At 38.6% G+C, this 21,691-nt stretch overlaps 1 protein-coding gene across 1 annotated transcript; it reads left to right on the top strand.

Annotated features, from left to right (window-relative positions):
* The first annotated feature begins 601 nt into the window (after positions 1-601).
* On the top strand, positions 602-3,709 carry LOC132606267 (F-box/LRR-repeat protein At3g03360-like). The gene is given in 5 exon segments (XM_060319681.1): positions 602-1,334; positions 1,337-1,534; positions 1,983-2,203; positions 2,612-2,773; positions 3,180-3,709. Coding segments are annotated over 5 exon segments (1,533 nt in total). The 5' UTR covers positions 602-745; the 3' UTR covers positions 3,543-3,709.
* The last annotated feature ends 17,982 nt before the right edge of the window (positions 3,710-21,691 follow it).

Raw genomic sequence — 21,691 nt, 5'->3', positions numbered from 1 at the left:
TGAGATTTTTTTCACTTATTAATTTAAAGGTAAAATTAGTTGCTGCAATCTACAGAAGTGGCATAACAAATAAACATGCCAAGGAATTTCATATTTCTTTTTAATATGACCAGTCCCTGAAACTTTCTTTAGTTTTGAGAAATCTGGGAGGAGGTTTATATTTAGTGGGCGTTTGGCCATAAAAATTATTCACTTTTTTCCGGAGTTGTATTCCGGAATACCAAAAGCAAGAAAAACTTGTTTTTAAAAAAATTTCCACTTTTTTCACTATATTTCACCAAAAACTACAATTTCAAAAACTATAGCCAAACACAACTCCAACTCCAATTTCAACTTCAAAAATTCCAAAAAAGGTGAAAAAGTTTTTGATATTTATGGCTAAACGGCACCTATAAAACCTAGACTTAATAAAAGGTGGAAGATAAGGGTAGGTTCAGGATATTATAGACAATTTATTATTAAAATTAGTTTGGATACAAAAACATCAAAATAAAAGAGATAAACATAATATCTCAAACTACAAGGGAGTTAAGTGTTAAGAAATCAAACCTAAGAGGTCTAAAATTATCCTTTTATCTTATCAAAACATTGCTTAAAAACCCCGAAAATTAGGGACGGAGCGAGGGAGTAGTTGTTTAAAAAAGAGAACTGACATCTGCTAGTTTCGTGTTCTTTGGACGTGGTTTGCCATTTCGAGGAAGGATCTCATAAACCCCCCTACATTACAAAATCCTTTCTCTCTTCAATGATGGATTCACGCTATTCCAGCAAAAATGATTGTCATAGAAGCAGTAATTTGACAGAGTCAATGTCAAAGAAACAAAACATAGAAGTCACTGAAACCCTAGACCGTATCAGTCAGTTGCCAGACCCACTCTTAGTACAAATTCTCTCTCTTTTGCCCACCGAAGATACCGTCACATCATGTATTCTCTCAAAGAGGTGGCGTTATCTATGGACTGCAATTCACAATTTCCTCTTCAGTAATAAAATTTACAACAGAGTCCAAAACTTCATATCCTTTGTGGACCACGTTTTAACTCATTCCACTTGTTCTAAAATCAAAACATTCCAACTCGATTTTGAAGTCAGAGAAGACTGGGAGGACTTTGATTCCAAAATCAGCAAATGGCTCAGTTTTGCTGTGGAAAACAAAGTGGAAGATATTGTATTGTATTCGTTTGATGATGATCTCACTTACGAATTGCCTCTATCTATGTACGCTTGTTCGTCATTGGTTACATTGTATTTGAGCCATTGGGTGTTTGATAAAGGACTGAACATAGCTTGGAACTCTCTAAAGAGCCTAACTCTAAGAAAAACAGAGTTAGAAGATACGATATTGCGATATTACTGTCAAGTTGTCCTGCTTTGGAAACTGTGGAGCTGTCATTTTGTGAAGGTTGTCGTCGTCTAGAAATTACTTCTTCAAATTTAAAGAGACTAAAGTTGACGAACCCTTTGCAACCTCTGGTTGAAGGATATGATTCTTTGGAAATTATTGCCCCACATCTTCAGCATTTGGATATTTCAGGTAGAGATGACAAATGTGGGGAGGGGTTGGGCTATTTTTTTTTTTTTTTTTTTTTGTGGGGTGTGGGATGGGGTGGGGTTCAAAATGAGCTGAATTGACGTTATTTGGGTTGAAATGGGCTAAAAAGCAGGTGAAAATCCAACCCGCCTGATTTTTTCTAAATTTTGATTGCTTTATTTGTTCTTTTATAATTTTCTTAGTACCTAATAAAATTATTATTTGTCTTTATTATGACTATATATAATGTATCAAATAAAAAATGATGTTTTTTTGAAAATATTTTGATAAGATTTTTCATGGAAAATTTGGCTAAATATTAGCCTGGGTTGAAATGGGTTGGGTTGATATGGGCTGAGCTAATAAATAGGCGGGTCAATAACCAATCCAAACTTGAGCGGGGTGGGCGGGTTATGATTTTATGGGCTAATGTTGCCACCTCTAATTTCAGGAGAACTTAGAGATCTCAAGTGTAGGCTTGTAGATGTCTCTTCTTTGGTTATTGCCAGCCTTACTTTTAGCATTAGTTGTATCACTGACTGCTGGGAGGAAGATGATATTGAGGAAGACAGCTGTCGTGATCATCATCAAGTTATTAGAAACCTTATTCTGGACTATCTTCAAAAGTTGAGGTATGCGGCTGAGCTAATAATTGGATGTTGGTTTGCAGAGGTTTGTTTCTATGTCAAGAGACCTTATTGTCTATTTGATTTTTAGCGAAGAATTGCAGGATGTAAACCTAAGAAAGAGAAGAGTGTTGGAATATCATACAATTTTGAACTTTTGTAAACATGAGAATTTCAGTGGAATTTGTTTTTGTTGAATAATTGGAAGGAAATTTGTAATGTATATAGAAGGATCTTGTCTTCACATTTTGATACCTTTTATCATCTTCATATTTACTTTTTGAAGTAGGTATTTTCTTTACTAGCAATAGATTAGGCTTTTGCACATTCTTGTTCCTTAAAGCGTTTAGATGGTTAGCTTTTTCATAGCACTATCTTTTTGTTGTGGATTACTTTTTATTTGTAGTTGCTTCTTTCTCTATCCTTTACTAATTCTTTGAGATTATTTCACCAGGTCGTGTACATGATAAAACTTGAAGGAATGATGCTTCCAGAATTGAGATGCAAATGTCTAACTCTAAAGTTACATGTATCGGAGTATAATCTGTATGGAATAGCCAGTCTTTTGCAAACCTCGCCTCTTTTGGAGTCACTCAACATATACATCGAAGTTGAGGTCGTAATTTTTCTCGATTTATGCTCTTCTTTTTACATCCGTTCAATTTTGAAGTTCTAAACCACCTTCCCTCGAAGGAGTTCCTTAAGGAGAATGCAAATATAATATCATTAGGAATATTTTGTCACCGTAGAACAAAAATGGTCAGGGTAGTTGCTTTCTATCCGATAAACAGGCTCAAGAAAGAATAAATAATCATTGACAACTAAACCTCTTTTTGCTTGGTTTATGCATTGTATGTGTGTTTCTGATGGGTATTAGATAGTATAATCATTTGCTGAGAACTGTTCAAGATTTATGGGTTTTGAGAATTGTTCTACTGTTAGATCATTTTGTTTGTCTTCTCTTGAATATTTCCATAAGGCTGTTGACCCGCTTTGGATCCTGAATTTATTCTTTGTTCCAGTGTGGCGATTCCCCCTGCCAGCTTGAGCAAAGCTATTTCGCTGAACTAGATAACATCAATTTGCCGAGTTGGATTCCAAACACTGTGTTTCCCAATCTCAAGAATCTTCAGATTGTCGGCTGCGGAACAGGATGTTTGAAGGAGTGGTCTGAAGAAGGCTTATGTAAGCTTTTCGAACTTTCAAAGTTTCGACTAAAGAATGCAGTGGCTTTGCAGAAGTTTGTTATCGTCGCGAAGAGAAGAAAATGCTGCACTTGTTCAGAGAGCTGTGTGTCCCGGCATTTATCACAATTGGCTAAGAAATTGTTAGACACCCCAAGATCATCTAGGAATCTCATGATTACTTACCAAGAGTTAGCTTAGCATGACCAGGATGGAAGTTTTTTTGCTTCGGCATACTGGAAATACCTTATATTTTAGCTTTTGATTTACTGCAGTCGTAATTTTGAACTTGTGGCATTCCCCATATTATGATGGCTGCTTGGTTTCTTAGAAGAAAGAGGTCCCTACAGTTTTGTTTAAGGAAATAATCTCTAGCTGTTATATTTGTGGCATATAGTGTTGTTGAATGCTTTTACTTGAGGTTATGTTCATACTAAGACTGTTTGATTACATCTAATTGCTTGATTTTCCTGAATCTCCGTTCCTCAGACAGTTTTTTTGAAAATGTGCTTACTAGGGGTTGCAAATTTTTTGTGGAACAACTCCTTGATAAATAACATATGAAGGAGTTTTGAGTAGGCCTTATGAACTTCATTATATCCTTACTATAATTAGACAAAAGAATCCCTGTAATAGGTGTAATGATGACTTTGGGCTACCATATGATGGTACCTTTTTTAGGTTTAATTTTTAAAAGAACTTTCCTCACGTGATGTTAATGAGTGCTGATATTCATTTTCCTGTAATGAAAACTTTAGGATGATGACATCTGATAGAAGTTACTGCTAGTCTCTCTTTTTTTGTGGTTTTCTTATGGCTGCTGGTGACCGGAGTCAACAAACTATGAAGCTTGCTGATGTTGTAGTTTCTTTGATGGACATTTCACAAAAATTGCCGCATATAAAGAGTTTATAATAAATCTCGTAGTACATAATAAAGTTTATTTAGATGTAACCTGTGGTGAAGAAAGGATTCTGGTAGAAATATGTCCTAGATTGAAAGATCATGTCAAAACTGCTGATGGTTCTTGAAGGCTTCATTTGTCCTTTCTATTTCAGGGCAGTTGCTGATATGCTTGCTAAATTGCATCTCTATGACAATGGTTGTTGACATGAGCAGAGTGGAGGCATATTTCCTCTGAGGAGGCAGCTTTTGCTGACTTATGCCTAATTAACTTGAAGTTTTGGACAATAGCTGGGATATTTAAAGCCATTGCATCATTTAAAGGAAACCTTTTCTTGGCTTTTCCCTCCTAGTCATGAATTAGTAGTAGGGTGCTAATCCTTTTTGGTCCAAAATTATGGTTAGAAAATGCTTTTCTTACAAGATATTGAGATTATCTGTAACCTCTTATTGTAACGTAGATTCAAATCTTTCCAGCCAGCAGTTTGGAGGAAAAAAGCGGCTGAAAACATCTTCCAGATGAGGAAGTTGAGTTCGTTAAACAAATTAACAAGGTATGTGTGGAAAGATCTTTAGAGTCGGTTTCTCATGATTTAGACACAAGAAATTAGGTCGCTTGATTATCTCTAGTGCCATTCTCTTCGATAATAAGTTTCACCAATCCACCACCAGATGAATTTGCTCCTCTTCTGCTGCTTGCTATACACAGCATGCTCGTATCCTGAAATCTGAGTCGCTTCATTAAGTTTCACCAATCTACCAATTTTCTGATTATTTTCCATGAGTCAGTTTTTTGCTTTGTTTCTTGGCATACAGAGGCGATTCTGGAATTTAAAGTTTATGTGTTTAGATTTTGCCACCGAACCCATAGCTGGTCTAAGTTACTGGGTCATGATCAATTATTTATGCATATTTAATGGTTTCCTAATACAAATCCAAGATCTAAAGCTACTTGATCGTCCGAACCCGTAAGTAATAGGCTACCCCAGTTGGCATATTAGACATCCCCTAATTTATTAGGAAAAATAATTCTAACTTAAAATTTGGCGTATAATAATAATAATAATGTTTTGTTGGAGAGGCTTGAAGCTATCAAAAATATTCTACACAAACTAGCGCAACATTTGATTACACAAAATGATTTCTCGATGTAGGCTATATTTTTAACATACCGGCAAAAAAATATATCTCGAAACCAGGATTTTTGTACATTGAGGTTGCTTAGAGTGTTTGGATGGTACGATTTGTCACAACACTTATCACTTTGTTGTGGAGTACTTTCCTTTTGTTGTTATTGCTTTTTTCCATTATTTACTAGTTTCGTAGGGATTATTGCACCATGACCTATGCATGTTGCAGTTCAAAGGGGTGCCGATTCCAGAACTGAAATGCAAATATCTTGCACTAGAGTTGCATTTTAAGAAGTTTAATTTGTATGGAGTAGTTGGCCTTTTGCGAGCTGCACATTATGTCGACACACTCAAAATAGAAATGGCAACTATGCATGTAACTTCTTCTCTTCTTTTTACATCTATTCATTTTATGAACCCCCTTCCACACAAACACACACGCATCTTCTTTTGGGGAGTTATTTCTGAAGGAAAACGTGAATATATCCTTAATTATCATAAGAAGCTTTGCTTATATCAGTGTAAAGCTTCTCGTTACTATTGTTACTTTCTGTTTGGCAGATGAGATCCGAAACAAAAAGGACTGTTGCAGTATCACTCTTTGCTTGGGTTACCTATGCCATGAATATTCAAGATAGGGACAACCATCATCAGCATTTTTCAAGTACCATTAAGATTCGCTGGTTCTGAAATTTTTGTGTACCTGACGCTTCTACTCGGAAATCATTTTTTCACTTTTGTGCAATTTCCATTAGACTGACCTGTATTTGGTCCTGATTATATTCTCTACCTCCAGCTTGATGACTACAATAGTTCTCAGTTCTACTTTGAGTTGAGATATTTGGTCAAAGGAGATAATATTGATTTGCAAAGTTGGATTTCAAGCTTTGCGTTTCCCAATCTCAAGAATGTAAAGATTGGCGTCTCCTTCAGGATGTGCTTGGAGAATCATTTCCAATGGGGTTATGTGATGCTTTTCAAACTTTCCGAATTTCTGTTAAAACATTCAGCAGTAGATGAAATTTGTTATCATATCAGAGAGAAGAAAGTGCAAGAAATGTCCAATGAACTGCGTGTCTTAATATTTATTTTGATTGGCTGAGAAATTATTATGTTGCCCAAGATCCTCCACTAATTCTGCGATTATCTTCCACGGGAGAGCTCTCTCCATGACTAGACTGCGAGTAGTTATTTGGTTCAGAATATGATAAATATCACCTTATATTGAGTGTTTGATAAACAGGTTCCTTAACTTATCTCTGTAACTAATTACCCTTATGCCAGCTTTGTTTCTCAAAGCATATGTTTGTTGCATTTTAGATGTTGTACTTATGCATTTAGATTTTCTTGTAACTGTTTCCCTGGACCTATTAAGATGAGCAGATCTCCAAGCCACATTGTTTATGATAATTAGTCGCCTGAAATGTTGTGTTTTTGCTACCTTGCTTTGTCAGTAGTATCAAGGTCTATGATTGTGAAATTGTTCCATTTTTGGGTTTGTCCTTGGAAGAGAGATTTCTGGATTCAGGTATTGTTTGTTTGTTTACCTCGGATAATTTTTAGCAGTTATGACTGTGGCTTACAGTGTTGTTCAATCTTTGTATTTAACTCTTAAGGTCATAAAGACGAGACCAACTGGGACCGAATCTTCCTATCTTCTTCTTTCTCTTTATGTACCCCCGCCAAGAATTTAAGAATGTTTCATTATCTGTTTGATTCGCCTGAAATCTCCTTTCTTAAGGCAGAATTTAATTGGCTGGGACAGGTTATAATGGATTGTGAAAAAGCTTAGCTTCATTTCTTTATTATCTTCTATTATAGTGAATGAATAATAATTTCTTGTGTTATCCCTCAATCTCGACGTGTGTTTGACCTATTTTGACCACACAAAGTATTATGACCAGTAATCCTCATGATAATTTTTGAATGTTTTGGGAGGTTGTAACAAACTTGCCCAAGATCCTCATGCATCATCCTTTTATAAAACTTTTATTTGACCTGGTTTGATGAAAAAATTGAAATACTATGACAAGTCTAAAACTAGTACAGTTAATCTAATTTGTGCCCGGTGATAATGTGATGACCCTAGTGATAATATTTGCCAAATAATTTATATGGGGTGCACTTTTTTTTTTGACATTATTAATTTGCACTATATATATATATATATATATATATATATATATATATATATATATATATATATATATATATATTAGAATTATGGGGCCCATAATTTTTTTTTTGCACTTTTTTTTTTGACATTGTTTGTTTTTTTAATATGGGATTCACTTTTTTTTTTTATATATATTGCTTGATTTTGTCAATATGAGATACTATGTTCAAAACACGATTAATATAACATTGTAGTTTGTGCTCTGTATTTAAAACTTTATTATATTAGTGTTTGCTACGAATACGCACGTGGCAATGAATCTATCATTATTGACTTAATGAAATACTTTGAAAATTACATGAATATTGTTTGTTTTTTTAATATGGGGTGGACTTTTTTTTTTACATTATTAATTTGCACTATTTTTTTAATATTAGTTGTTTAATATATATGGGGCCCACACTTTTTTTTTATTAAATTAGAACGGATATATATATATTAGAATTATGAGGCCCACAATTATTATTTTTAATATTAGTTGTTGTTTAATATATATGGGGCCCACAATTTTTTAAGGGCAATTCGCAGAATTGCCCTTTTTCTGGGGTGGTATTTAAATTTTTCCCTTCATATTTGTGGTCTTTAAATTTTGCCCTTCGGCTAAAACCCATAGGTTCCGGGTTCGAACCCCCGCTCAGTCAAAAATTTTAAAAAAATTTGCAAAGCAGAGTTTAAATTTCGCTATGCCCCCTCCGACAGACTTTTAGGCATGTTTAACTAAAAGTCTGCCGGAGGGGGCAGACTTTGCCTTGAAGCATATATACGTATTTTGTTTTTTTAACTTTTCAAGGTAAACTTTTAGTAATGCCTTAACTAAAAGTGTGCCCCATAAAACATAACTAAAAGTATGCCCCATAAGGCTTTAAGTTTTCCTTAAGGCATAACTAAAAGTTTGCCTTATAAGGCAAAGTTTAAATTTTGCTATGCCCCCTCCGGCAGACTTTTAGTTGTGTTTAACTAGAAGTCTGCCGGAGGGGGCAGACTTTTAGTTGTGTTTAACTAAAAGTCTGCCCCCTTCGGCAGACTTTGCCTTGAAGCACATATATATATATTTTACTTTTCAAGGTAAACTTTTAGTTATGCCTTAACTAAAAAGTGTGTCCCAAAGACATAACTAAAAGTATGTCCATAAGGCGGAACTTTTTCTTAAGACATAACTTAAACTTTGCCTTATAAGGCAAAGTCTATGCCTTAAGAAAAGTTCTTGTCTTATGGGGCATAATTTTGTTATGCCTTAACTAAAATTCTGCCCCATAAGGCATAACTAAACTATGTCTTAGGAAAAATTCTGTCTTATGGGGCAGACTTTTAATTATGCCAGATCCGGCATAACTTTAGCTTTTTCTTAAAGATTGTATGCTGGATCCGTCATACACTCCCCCAGTCCTGTTTGGCAAAATTATTTTTTATTTTATGCCTGAGCGGGGGTTCGAACCCAGACCTTCATGTATTCGCCCACCTTTCCAAGCAAAGGGCAAAACTTAAAGACCACAAATATGAGGGGCAAAATTTAAAGACCACAAATTTGAAGGGCAAAATTTAAAGACCACCCCAAAAGAAAGGCAATCCGCGCAAAAAAATGATTTTTTTTATTAAATTGGGACGGACGACGAGAAAGTGAGCCCAACCGGCTCTTCTTAATAGTAGAAATGTCTATATATTTGAAGAAAGAAATGATTTCATTTTTACTATTAAGGACTAAACTTTAATTTTTTTAGTTTAAATAAATATATAAACCATTTTTTTTAAAATGTGACGTTTTAATCGTATTAATAAAGTTAAACAAAGGCAGAAATATCTAAAATTTAATTTAATCAATTATTTATTTTATAGAAGATGATTTAAACTCTATAGTAATACTAGTCATGTTATACAAAATTGTTATACGGCCCATATAATTTTATACGGACCGTATAACTCGTCCGTACTTCATGAAACTTCAAATCGACGTTTTGTTTTCAGCCATGATAAAATATGGTCATATTATACAGACCGTATAACTTTATACGGACCGTATAATATGTCCATATAATTTCCGCCTCACTTTTGTATAAATTCAAGCCTTCAGTTCTTTTATTTCATTATTCACAATTCCAAGCCCTAGCAACAATCCAAAACATCAAGGTAAGTCAATCCAAACCCTTCCAACTCAATTCTAACATATACTCTAATAATCTAAGCAAGAAATCATTGTTCCTAAACTAGGGTTTTCAAGAAAACCCATCTCAAGGTTCAAGAATTTAAGATTTTGGAAATCTTCTTCAAAGTTAAAATCTTTAATTCAAGTTTGGAGCATTACCAGGTATGTAGAGTTACTATCTACGTGTGGGAACATCATTGTTCTTCCCCACGCCTTAAAATCCATAAATTATGATTCTCTACTAAAACTAGGGTTTCTACACCATGCTCATGATAACCCTAGGCCCATGTCCATGATTATATTATGTATCAATTGCTATTATTCTATCATTGTGTTCTTAATAACTCCATATGATTATTGAGAATCAGTCTGTAATCCATAAAAACCCTTATCTTGTATTTCATGGGCTCTTGCATGCATGTTTTAGCTAAAATGATTATTTCATGAATATCCTACATGTCTACAAGATTTCATGCAACTATATTATATAATTACTTTCATGCTATGATACAAGATACATAAATGCTAAATACAAGTTATTTCATGAAACCACGTTTACAAGTTATTTCATGATATCCATGTACAAGCAAGTTAATGTTATATCCCGTGTTTTCGCATAATTGGAAATCGTAAAAATAATTAAGACTTGTATGTTATAAGGAAATAATTTGATTTTAGTTAATATGTTTATGTTGTTTATGGAAGTATTGATGCAAAGACCTCGGGGAAGGCCGAGGGCAAATTTGGAATTTCAGAAATTAGTTTCGGGAATTACAAAACGAGATTTCAACGAATTGGGCTCAAGAAAAATTTGAGAAAAGTTTAGGCCCAAGACCAAGGGGTGGCCGGCCAAGAGGCCTTGGCCCAAGCCCCATATAATGGTCATGTGATTTCCATGTGCTCATTAATCAAGCATGTTATAAAGTCATCCTTAGCTATTAGAATGTTCAAGAAACAAAAATTAAAACCATTGAGCTCCAAAAATAAGCTCTCGGCCGAACCCTTGGAGAAAAAAGAAAAATAATTTTCCTAGCCTTGATTTGATCCTAAAAATCTTGTTCTTTTTGTATTAGTAGTAAGTTCAAGACGCTCTCCGACGTGATACAATTAGTTTGGCGAAAGAGCGACGTTTGCAGCAAATCGGAATTTCAAGAAAAAGGTGAGAAATCTATGTTTTTATGTTATGAAATGGGTTTATATGTTATAGTGATTGATGTTGCATGAAGATTATGGAATGGTGTTGTGTTTGTGCATGGCGTGTGTGTGTGAGAAGGGTGTGTTTGGCCGTGAGCAATAGTGTGGTGGAGGGGAGGTGAATTTGATTTTTGTTTAGTTTGTTAGTTGTGTCGTTGTGGCATTTATGATGTAAATGAATGTTAAACGAGTTGAATTGGCATTGAAGTTGGTCTTATGTCGATATGGGAGATTATGTAATTTTCATGTGATTTTTATATAATTATAGAAGTAAGATTTTAAATGTGAATTATGGTCGTTGTTAATGAATTTGGATGAAAACAATGCGAGTTGATAGTTTGTCGCATTTGTTGAAGTTTTGGATAGAATATGGAAAGTGGCGGCATACTTGAATTCATGTATATCGCTTGGAATATTATTGGAATGTGTTTGAATAACTTTGAATGAGTAAATGAATATGATAATGTGGATGTTAGTTTGATGTTGTGAAGTTTGGATGAAAGTTGTTGAATTATGTAGAAAGAAAGAATATTGACGTTAGACTTATTTTGTTGCGACATATGATGTTTGTGATATTGTGGGCTGTTGTGTTGTTGTATATGGAGCCGAGCTAAGTCTCGGGGTGTTATATATATAGGGGAAATGTTGCCGAAATTTCGGTAGGCAAATATGGGATTAAATGCATTCTTAAGTATTGAAATTCCTAATTAGGTAACTCTGACCATTTGCAGATTCTGAGCGAAACGGGACTTGAGTTTTGGGCGAACGTAAGACGTATATAAGGTATGTAAGGCTACCCACTCCTTCTTTTGGCATGTCTTAGGTATGCTAGGTCAATATCGGAACCCCGGGAGCAATCCTGTTCCCCGAAATCCGAATTAGAGAATGTCTACTATTCATTCAATCGAATTGAACCTTAAAGTTCTTCTTTTGTTTTCAAAGTAATTAAATGTTCGAAACTTATGCAAATGTAATCAAATCGCTTCGGATCCTCCATGTATGATTCCATAGACCCCAAATGTCCGTGATTCATGTCCGCCACCTCGACTTGACCCGAGGTGGGCCCGCTAACCCCGAGACTTCTTTGTTTGCTCTATTATGCCCATTTGTGTACAAAGTCGGTAAAAGACTTTTGTTATGAATTTGCCTATCATACAATAATGTTATAACTGCCACGATATTCTAAACTATATTTTGAACCATAAATATTACTTTGGAAATATCTTTGTGAAAAGAACTCCGTACTAACTAATCGCTCGACTATTTTGACTAATAAATTGACTTATGATTTTAACAAGTTTCAAAGAATATTTTGACATACAAATTGCATTGTTTGCTCACGACTCTGCTCGTGCCCTTATTATGATTTCGTTCGCCGGTTCCCGGGCCGGTTATGATTCGTGCGCGCTATGATAAATTCGGCCGTATGCTGTGTTACGGTTCCCGAGACTTCGCCATAGGGCCGGGTTCCGTTTGGAGTTATGTTGTGATATGGCTGGTGATACGTATGATGATATGTGTGTTCGGGGATGTACGGAGATTTGAACCTTCTGGTGTTATGCTGTGTGTGGCACCAGCGTCGGAGTGGTGACCACGTTCCTGAGCTTTGCATGATTTTTGCTTGCATTATGTATATATGATTTTGATACAGATTTTGATATACTGTTCGGTATTTCCCTCATTTGTATCCTGTTTGTTTTCAGTTGGGGTTATATTTTCTGTACTTTATGCTTTACATACTCAGTACATCTTTCGTACTGACGCCCTTTCTCCGGGGGCTGCGTTTCATGCCCGCAGGTACAGACACTGGTGATCCACCACTGTAGGCTCCACTTTCTGCTATTTCGGAGTACTCCCTTTTGATCCGGAGTCCACTTTTGGTACATACATCTTTTGCTATGTATATATTTCTGTATATCTGACTATTTGGGTACGGCGGGGCCCTGTCCCGTCATATGTCTTCGTTTTGGATTTGTAGAGGCCTGTAGTCATATATGTGGGTCGAGGGTCCTATATGTGTTTGTCTGTTTCCGATTTGCGTCTTAATGCGGTTCGTCTGTTATGGTGGCCAAAATGGCCCTTATGTTTATATTTGTACACATGACCGGCGATGTACATTCCGCCGCTCTTTTCCGTTCTGATATGGTATTATGATACGTGCGACCGCTTAAGACAGGTTTTGATTTAAATTATGTTTAAAGTGGCTAATATGAAAAATTTAGTTAAGTTTGGATTTGGTAATTGGCTATGTGAATTGGTCTGGGTGCCCAAGTAGGGTGCCAGTCGCGGCCCACGGGGCTGGGTCGTGACAAAAGTGGTATCAGAGCGGTTTGTCCTCGGAATGTCTACAGGCCGTGTCTCGTAGAGTCTTGTTTATCGGTGTGTTGTGCACCATATCTATAAACAGGAGGTTACAGGGCATTTAGGGTGTTACCTTTCTTTGGAATTTAGATCGTGCGTTAGAGCTGTGCTACTAGGATGAGTTTGATCTGATTCGTTATTGTGTTTGCAGTGATGCCTCCGAAGAAGGCAACGACGGCCCAGAAGGGCAAGGCAGGGATGGCAGGCACTAGTCAGGCACAGCGAGTTACCCGGGCTCGTGTTTATGATTTGCCCGAGGTGGTGCCACATTCAGAGGGATCCGCTACACCACCACCGGCGGAGCCTGGAGCAGGTCCATCAGCAGCTCCAGGGGCCCGAGTACCCGCACCCGAGCCTCCAGCATCTCAGCCAGGGGCGGAGGACAGGACACTGAGAGAGGCCGTGCAGTTATTGACCACTCTGGTAGCGGGACAAACTCGCAGACGCGGGCGGAGAGATGATGATGATGACGACAGGCGTGACAGCCTGAGAGTTCGAGAGTTCCTATTATGTGGCCCTCCAGAGTTTTTCGGGTCTAAGCCCGACGAGGACCCCCATGACTTTATTCGGGGGATGCGGCGCTCACTAGATTTGGTCAGGGCTTCAGAGACTGAGTCTGTTGAGTTGGCTTCGCATAGACTACGGGATGTTGCTGCTCACTGGTATGAGTCCTGGGAGCTATCCAGGGGTGAGGGTGCTTCCCCAGCCACTTGGGACGAGTTCGTGACTGCTTTCACGCGCCACTTTTTGCCCCCAGAGTTTCGGCGGGCGCGGGTTGACCGATTTTTGCATCTGCAGCAGAGGGGTCGGAGCGTCCGTGAGTATAATATGGAGTTTGATTCTTTGGCCCGGTATGCACCTACCATAGTAGCAGATATAGCCGATCGGATGCACAGATATGTGATGGGGTTAGACCGCTACTTGATTGATGGCTGTATGGCGGTGGCATTGCAGACAGACATGGACATTGCCCGACTACAGGCTTATGCCCTGGGTATGGAGGACAGACACAGGGCCGATCATTCCAGTAGAGATCGGGACAGGAGGCCGCCCAAGAGGGCCAGGTCTGCAGGCTATTCTGGAGATTCCCGAGGCGGACAGCCTCAGCAGCAGCAGTCAGGCAGACATTTTCTTCCGTCAGGCCGGGGTACTCAGTCAGCCGGCAGGAGATTTGACAGTGCAGGACAGTCTGGGGCCGGTCAGAGCTCCAGGGCGTCAGGTTCACAGATATCAGAGGTCCCAGTCAGCCCAGACTACCCAGGCCCCGTTGTTCTCACTGCGGGAAATCACATCCGGGGGAGTGCTATCGGGTTACCGGAGCCTGTTTTTCATGTGGTGGTCAGGGCCATATTATGCGGGATTGTCAGTTGGCGAGTGGTGCTGGTAGTGTAGCTCAGCCTACGGGATCAGCCGCTGGTTCATCATCTGCTCCATCAGTTGCACGCCCTGCGGGGCGAGGTATGCCGGCACCGGCGGGACGCGGTCGAGGCCGTGGCAGCGTTTCGGGTTCTAGCGGTCCCTCGAACCGCATATATGCATTAACCAGTCGCCAGGACCAGGAGGCTTCGCCGAATGTCGTCACAGGTACATTACTGGTTTTCTCCAGATCTGTATATGCACTGATTGATCCGGGTTCTACTTTATCATATATTTCCCCGCTCGTTGCTAGTAAAATTGGGATAGTGTCTGAGCCTATAGAGCCATTTGAGGTGGCTACACCGGTCAGGGATTGTATTATAGCGAGACAGGTATATAGAGATTGTTCCGTGACTATATGTGATCGCTGCACTAAAGCTGATTTGATAGAATTAGATATGCTGGAATTCGACGTCATTATGGGTATGGACTGGTTAGCTTCCTGTTATGCTAATGTTGACTGCCAGAAAAAGGTAGTCCGTTTTCAGTTTCCAGGGGAACCAGTTATAGAGTGGTTCGGGTCCACAGCATCGCCGAGGGGTAAGTTTATTTCGTACCTCAAGGCTAAGAAGATGATTCAGAAAGGCTATATCTATCACTTGGTTCGTGTGCATGACACTACAGCTGAGACACCTACTATTCAGTCTGTTCCGGTCGTTAATGAATTCCCAGATGTATTTCCTGATGAGCTTCCGGGTCTTCCGCCCGAGCGGGAGATAGATTTTACCATAGAGCTATTGCCGGATACGCAGCCTATATCTATTCCTCCGTACAGAATGGCACCGGCTGAATTGAAGGAATTGAAAGAGCAGCTGAAAGATTTGTTGGATAAGGGTTTTATCAGACCCAGCACATCACCCTGGGGAGCGCCGGTATTATTTGTAAGAAAGAAAGACGGGTCACTGCGCATGTGTATCGATTATCGGCAATTGAATAAGGTGACTATAAAGAATAAATATCCCCTCCCCCGGATTGATGATTTGTTTGATCAGTTGCAGGGTGCTAAATATTTTTCAAAGGTGGATCTGCGCTCAGGTTATTATCAGGTGCGAGTGCGAGAGTCTGATATCCCAAAGACTGTTTTCAGGACCCAGTACAGGCATTATGAATTCAGAGTTATGTCTTTCGGGTAGACTAATGCTCCAGCAGTATTTATGGATCTGATGAATCGGGTATTTCGGCCTTTCCTAGACATGTTCGTGATTGTGTTCATCGATGATATTTTGATTTATTCACGATCAGCAGAAGAGCATTCAGATCATTTGAGGACAGTACTTGGCACTCTCCGTCAACAAAAATTATATGCTAAATTTTCCAAATGTGAATTCTGGTTAACTTCGGTGGCTTTCTTGGGGCATATTGTCGGAGCAGACAGTATTCGGGTCGATACGCAGAAGATTGAAGCTGTACAGAATTGGCCCAGGCCTACTACACCGACAGAGGTACGCAGTTTTCTGGGGTTAGCCGGATATTATCGCAGGTTCGTGGAGAATTTTTCTTCTATTGCAGCACCACTGACGAAGCTTACTCAGAAAGCCGCAAAATTTCAGTGGACCGATGCCTGCGAGCGCAGTTTCCAGCTGTTGAAAGGAAAATTAATTACAACACCAGTATTAGCTCTTCCAGAAGGATCAGACGGGTATGTTGTCTACTGTGATGCCTCTGGTATTGGGATAGGTTGCGTGTTGATGCAGCACGGTCGAGTCATAGCCTATGCTTCCCGGCAGCTCAGACCGCACGAGAAGAATTATCCCACTCATGATCTTGAGTTAGCCGCGGTAATTCATGCTTTGAAGATTTGGCGGCATTATTTATATGGGGTCCACGTTGATATTTATATGGACCATAAGAGTCTCCAGTATATTTTTAAACAGAAAGAACTAAATTTGCGGCAGAGAAGATGGCTTGAGTTATTGAAAGATTATGACGTTGATATTCTGTACCATCCTGGGAAAGCCAATGTGGTAGCGGATGCACTTAGCCGCAAGTCTATGGGCAGCTTGGCTGATGTACCACCTGGTAAGAAAGACTTGGTTCGTGAAATTCATCAGTTGGCCAGCCTTAGAGTTCGTTTGGCAGGTTCTGGAGGTTCTGGGATTTCTGTTCGTGCAGTTGCTGAATCATCTATTATAGAAGAGGTAAAACAACGTCAGTTTGAAGATCCTATTCTGGTTCAGTACAGAGATGTGGCCCTTAATAAAGAAAAGACTCCGTTTGAAATTTCGCCTGAAGGGGTATTATTATATGAAGGCAGATTCTGTGTACCAGATGTTGCAGGCCTACGGCGACAGATCATGGGCGAGGCGCATAATGCACGGTATTCTGTTCATCCTGGTTCCACTAAAATGTATCATGATCTCAGATGTTTATATTGGTGGGACGGTATGAAGAAAGATATTGCTGAATTCGTTGGTCAGTGCCCAAATTGTCAGCAAGTTAAAATTGAACATCAGAAGCCCGGTGGATTATTACAGGAGATGGAAATACCAGCCTGGAAATGGGAGATGATTAATATGGACTTCGTTGTTGGGTTACCGCGCACTCCACGCATGTACGATTCTATTTGGGTTATTGTTGACAGACTGGCGAAATCAGCCCACTTTCTCCTAGTCCGGACTACTTATTCGGCTGAGGATTATGCTAGATTATATATCAGAGAGATAGTCAGACTTCACGGAGTCCCTGTATCTATTATCACTGACCGAGGTGCCTAGTTTACAGCAAATTTCTGGAGGTCATTTCAGGAGGGATTAGGGACTCAGGTGAGCCTCAGTACAGCTTTTCATCCTCAGTCCGACGGGCAGGCCGAGCGCACTATTCAGACACTGGAAGATATGTTGCGGGCCTGCGTTATTGATTTTAGAGGCAGCTGGGATGATCACTTGCCGCTTATAGAATTTGCCTATAATAATAGTTATCACTCCAGCATTCAGATGGCACCATACGAAGCCCTTTATGGTAGAAAATGCAGATCTCCTATTGGTTGGTTCGACGTGGGCGAAACTAAATTAATTGGGCCAGATGTGATCCAGGAAGCAGTGGATAAAGTAAAACTTATTCGGGAGCGATTATTGGCTGCACAGAGTCGACAGAAAGCTTATGCAAATAGATGACGTCGACCGTTAGAGTTCCATATTGGCGACTGGGTATTTCTGAAGGTGTCGCCTACGAAGGGTGTTATGAGATTCGGTAAAAAGGGTAAGTTGAGTCCGCGGTATATCGGGCCATATCAGATCGTGCGAAAGATAGGCGAGGTCGCCTACGAGCTAGACTTACCATCCGATTTGGAGGCCGTACACCCGGTATTTCATGTGTCTATGCTGCGAACATGTATTGGTGATCCTTCCAGGATATTCCCAGTGGATGATATTCAGGTAACGGAGCATTTGTCTTATGAAGAGCAGCCTATAACTATTTTGGATCGACAGGTAAGGAGACTGCGCACTAAGGAAGTGCCTTCTGTTAAAGTCCTGTGGCGCAACAATAACCGGGAAGAGATGACCTGGGAGTCAGAGGATGAGATGAAGAAGAAATACCCCCACTTGTTTCCTGCGGCCACAGGTAATTTAAACCTTCAAATTTGTTGTGTTGATTGATGAATGAATTATGTGTGCTAATTATAAAGGGAAACTCCCCCGTTATATTATAAGACTAATTTAACATTCGAGGACGAATGTTCTTAAGGGGGGAAGAATGTTATATCCCGTGTTTTCGCATAATTGGAAATCGTAAAAATAATTAAGACTTGTATGTTATAAGGAAATAATTTGATTTTAGTTAATATGTTTATGTTGTTTATGGAAGTATTGGTGCAAAGACCTCGGGGAAGGCCGAGGGCAAATTTGGAATTTCGGAAATTAGTTTCGAGAATTACAAAACGAGATTTCAACGAATTGGGCTCAAGAAAAATTTGAGAAAAGTTTAGGCCCAAGACCAAGGGGTGGCCGGCCAAGAGGCCTTGGCCCAAGCCCCATATAATGGTCATGTGATTTCCATGTGCTCATTAATCAAGCATGTTATAAAGTCATCCTTAGCTATTAGAATGTTCAAGAAACAAAAATTAAAACCATTGAGCTCCAAAAATAAGCTCTCGGCCGAACCCTTGGAGAAAAAAGAAAAATAATTTTCCTAGCCTTGATTTGATCCAAAAAATCTTGTTCTTTTTGTATTAGTAGTAAGTTCAAGACGCTCTCCGACGTGATACAATTAGTTTGGCGAAAGAGCGACGTTTGCGGCAAATCGGAATTTCAAGAAAAAAGGTGAGAAATCTATGTTTTTATGTTATGAAATGGGTTTATATGTTATAGTGATTGATGTTGCATGAAGATTATGGAATGGTGTTGTGTTTGTGCATGGCGTGTGTGTGTGAGAAGGGTGTGTTTGGCCGTGAGCCATAGTGTGGTGGAGGGGAGGTGAATTTGATTTTGTTTAGTTTGTTAGTTGTGTCGTTGTGGCATTTATGATGTAAATGAATGTTAAACGAGTTGAATTGGCATTGAAGTTGGTCTTATGTCGATATGGGAGATTATGTAATTTTCATGTGATTTTTATATAATTATAGAAGTAAGATTTTAAATGTGAATTATGGTCGTTGTTAATGAATTTGGATGAAAACAATGCGAGTTGATAGTTTGTCGCATTTGTTGAAGTTTTGGATAGAATATGGAAAGTGGCGGCATACTTGAATTCATGTATATCGCTTGGAATATTATTGGAATGTGTTTGAATAACTTTGAATGAGTAAATGAATATGATAATGTGGATGTTAGTTTGATATTGTGAAGTTTGGATGAAAGTTGTTGAATTATGTAGAAAGAAAGAATATTGACGTTAGACTTATTTTGTTGCGACATATGATGTTTGTGATATTGTGGGCTGTTGTGTTGTTGTATATGGAGCCGAGCTAAGTCTCGGGGTGTTATATATATAGGGGAAATGCTGCCGAAATTTCGGTAGGCAAATATGAGATTAAGTGCATTCTTAAGTATTGAAATTCCTAATTAGGTAACTCTGACCATTTGCAGATTCTGAGCGAAACGGGACTTGAGTTTTGGGCGAACGTAAGACATATATAAGGTATGTAAGGCTACCCACTCCTTCTTTTGGCATGTCTTAGGTATGCTAGGTCAATATCGGAACCCCGGGAGCAATCCTGTTCCCCGAAATCCGAATTAGAGAATGTCTACTATTCATTCAATCGAATTGAACCTTAAAGTTCTTCTTTTGCTTTCAAAGTAATTAAATGTTCGAAACTTATGCAAATGTAATCAAATCGCTTCGGATCCTCCATGTATGATTCCATAGACCCCAAATGTCCGTGATTCATGTCCGCCACCTCGACTTGACCCGAGGTGGGCCCGCTAACCCCGAGACTTCTTTGTTTGCTCTATTATGCCCATTTGTGTACAAAGTCGGTAAAAGACTTTTGTTATGAATTTGCCTATCATACAATAATGTTATAACTGCCACGATATTCTAAACTATATTTTGAACCATAAATATTACTTTGGAAATATCTTTGTGAAAAGAACTCCGTACTAACTAATCGCTCGACTATTTTGACTAATAAATTGACTTATGATTTTAACAAGTTTCAAAGAATATTTTGACATACAAATTGCATTGTTTGCTCACGACTCTGCTCGTGCCCTTATTATGATTTCGTTCGCCGGTTCCCGGGCCGGTTATGATTCGTGCGCGCTATGATAAATTCGGTCGTATGCTGTGTTACGGTTCCCGAGACCTCGCCATAGGGCCGGGTTCCGTTTGGAGTTATGTTGTGATATGGCTGGTGATACGTATGATGATATGTGTGTTCGGGGATGTACGGAGATTTGAACCTTCTGGTGTTATGCTGTGTGTGGCACCAGCGTCGGAGTGGTGACCACGTTCCTGAGCTTTACATGATTTTTGCTTGCATTATGTATATATGATTTTGATACAAATTTTGATATACTGTTCGATATTTCCCTCATTTGTATCCTGTTTGTTTTCAGTTGGGGTTATATTTTCTATACTCTATGCTTTACATACTCAGTGCATCTTTCGTACTGACCCCTGATAAGTTGGTATTTTACCAATTTATCTCTTCTTTAATCTTATATTTTTGCTATGTTTGCTTGAGAAAATAGTGCATTTAATATCATTTACATCTATTTTATAGGTTTATGTGATTTAGAAGTGATCGGAAGAAACCAAGTGAAAATAAAGTCAAAAAGAGGTCAAATTGGACAAAACTGCACAGTTTTGCAAAACTGTCAAAAGTGGACAGTTTTGCAAAAACGGGACAGATTTGCAAAAAACGGGCAGAACTGCAAAAACGAAAATCTGGGGCATATTTTGTCATTTTTTGGACTTGGAAAAATTGGGAAACATAAAAGGAAGACTAGGGGGCAAAATATTTTTCATCTTTGGCACAATACACAAGTTCTTGGAGGCTAGGGTTCATCATCAACACCTTGGAAGAGAAGATTTGGAGGCACCCAATGAGAAATTCTTTACCCATTTCTTCTACTCTTGTTTTGTATTGAATATTTATGTGTGTAGTATTTCATTTCAATACTTGAACCTTGTTTATGGAAGTATACATTGTTTAAGTTGGATTGAATCTCTTGTTTTGCTTATGTGTTGAATGATTTTATTCCTAATGAAGTGGGTTATTGTTTCTTTAATTAATCTCATTTTGAATGATTCTTAAGGGAGTAGCTAACCCTAAGACTTGCCCATTTATTTCGATTTAAACTTGGAAGAGGCAAACTCGGGATTGGGAAAGATTAATTAACAAGAATTTGGGGCGTTAACCCTCATCTAATGGAAATCGACCTAGGGATAGGCGACACCACTTGTAGCCATATTCGGGTGTTCTTAATGCTCCTAATTGCTTTAGGGATATTCAATTAGGTAGTCTAGTTAGTCTTCGGAAGAAGCTAATTTAGAGTCATTATCCGATGCTAAGTAATATAAACTCACCATTATTTGTAAATCATGAAGTCCATTGGATCATTACTTGAGAGTAGTTTCCCTTGTATCC

This window comes from Lycium barbarum, chromosome 8 (genome assembly GCF_019175385.1).
Source record: "Lycium barbarum isolate Lr01 chromosome 8, ASM1917538v2, whole genome shotgun sequence".
Lineage (NCBI taxonomy): Eukaryota > Viridiplantae > Streptophyta > Magnoliopsida > Solanales > Solanaceae > Lycium > Lycium barbarum.
The sequence above is the reverse complement of the archived record's forward strand: the minus strand, read 5'-3'. Positions and strand labels throughout refer to the sequence as shown.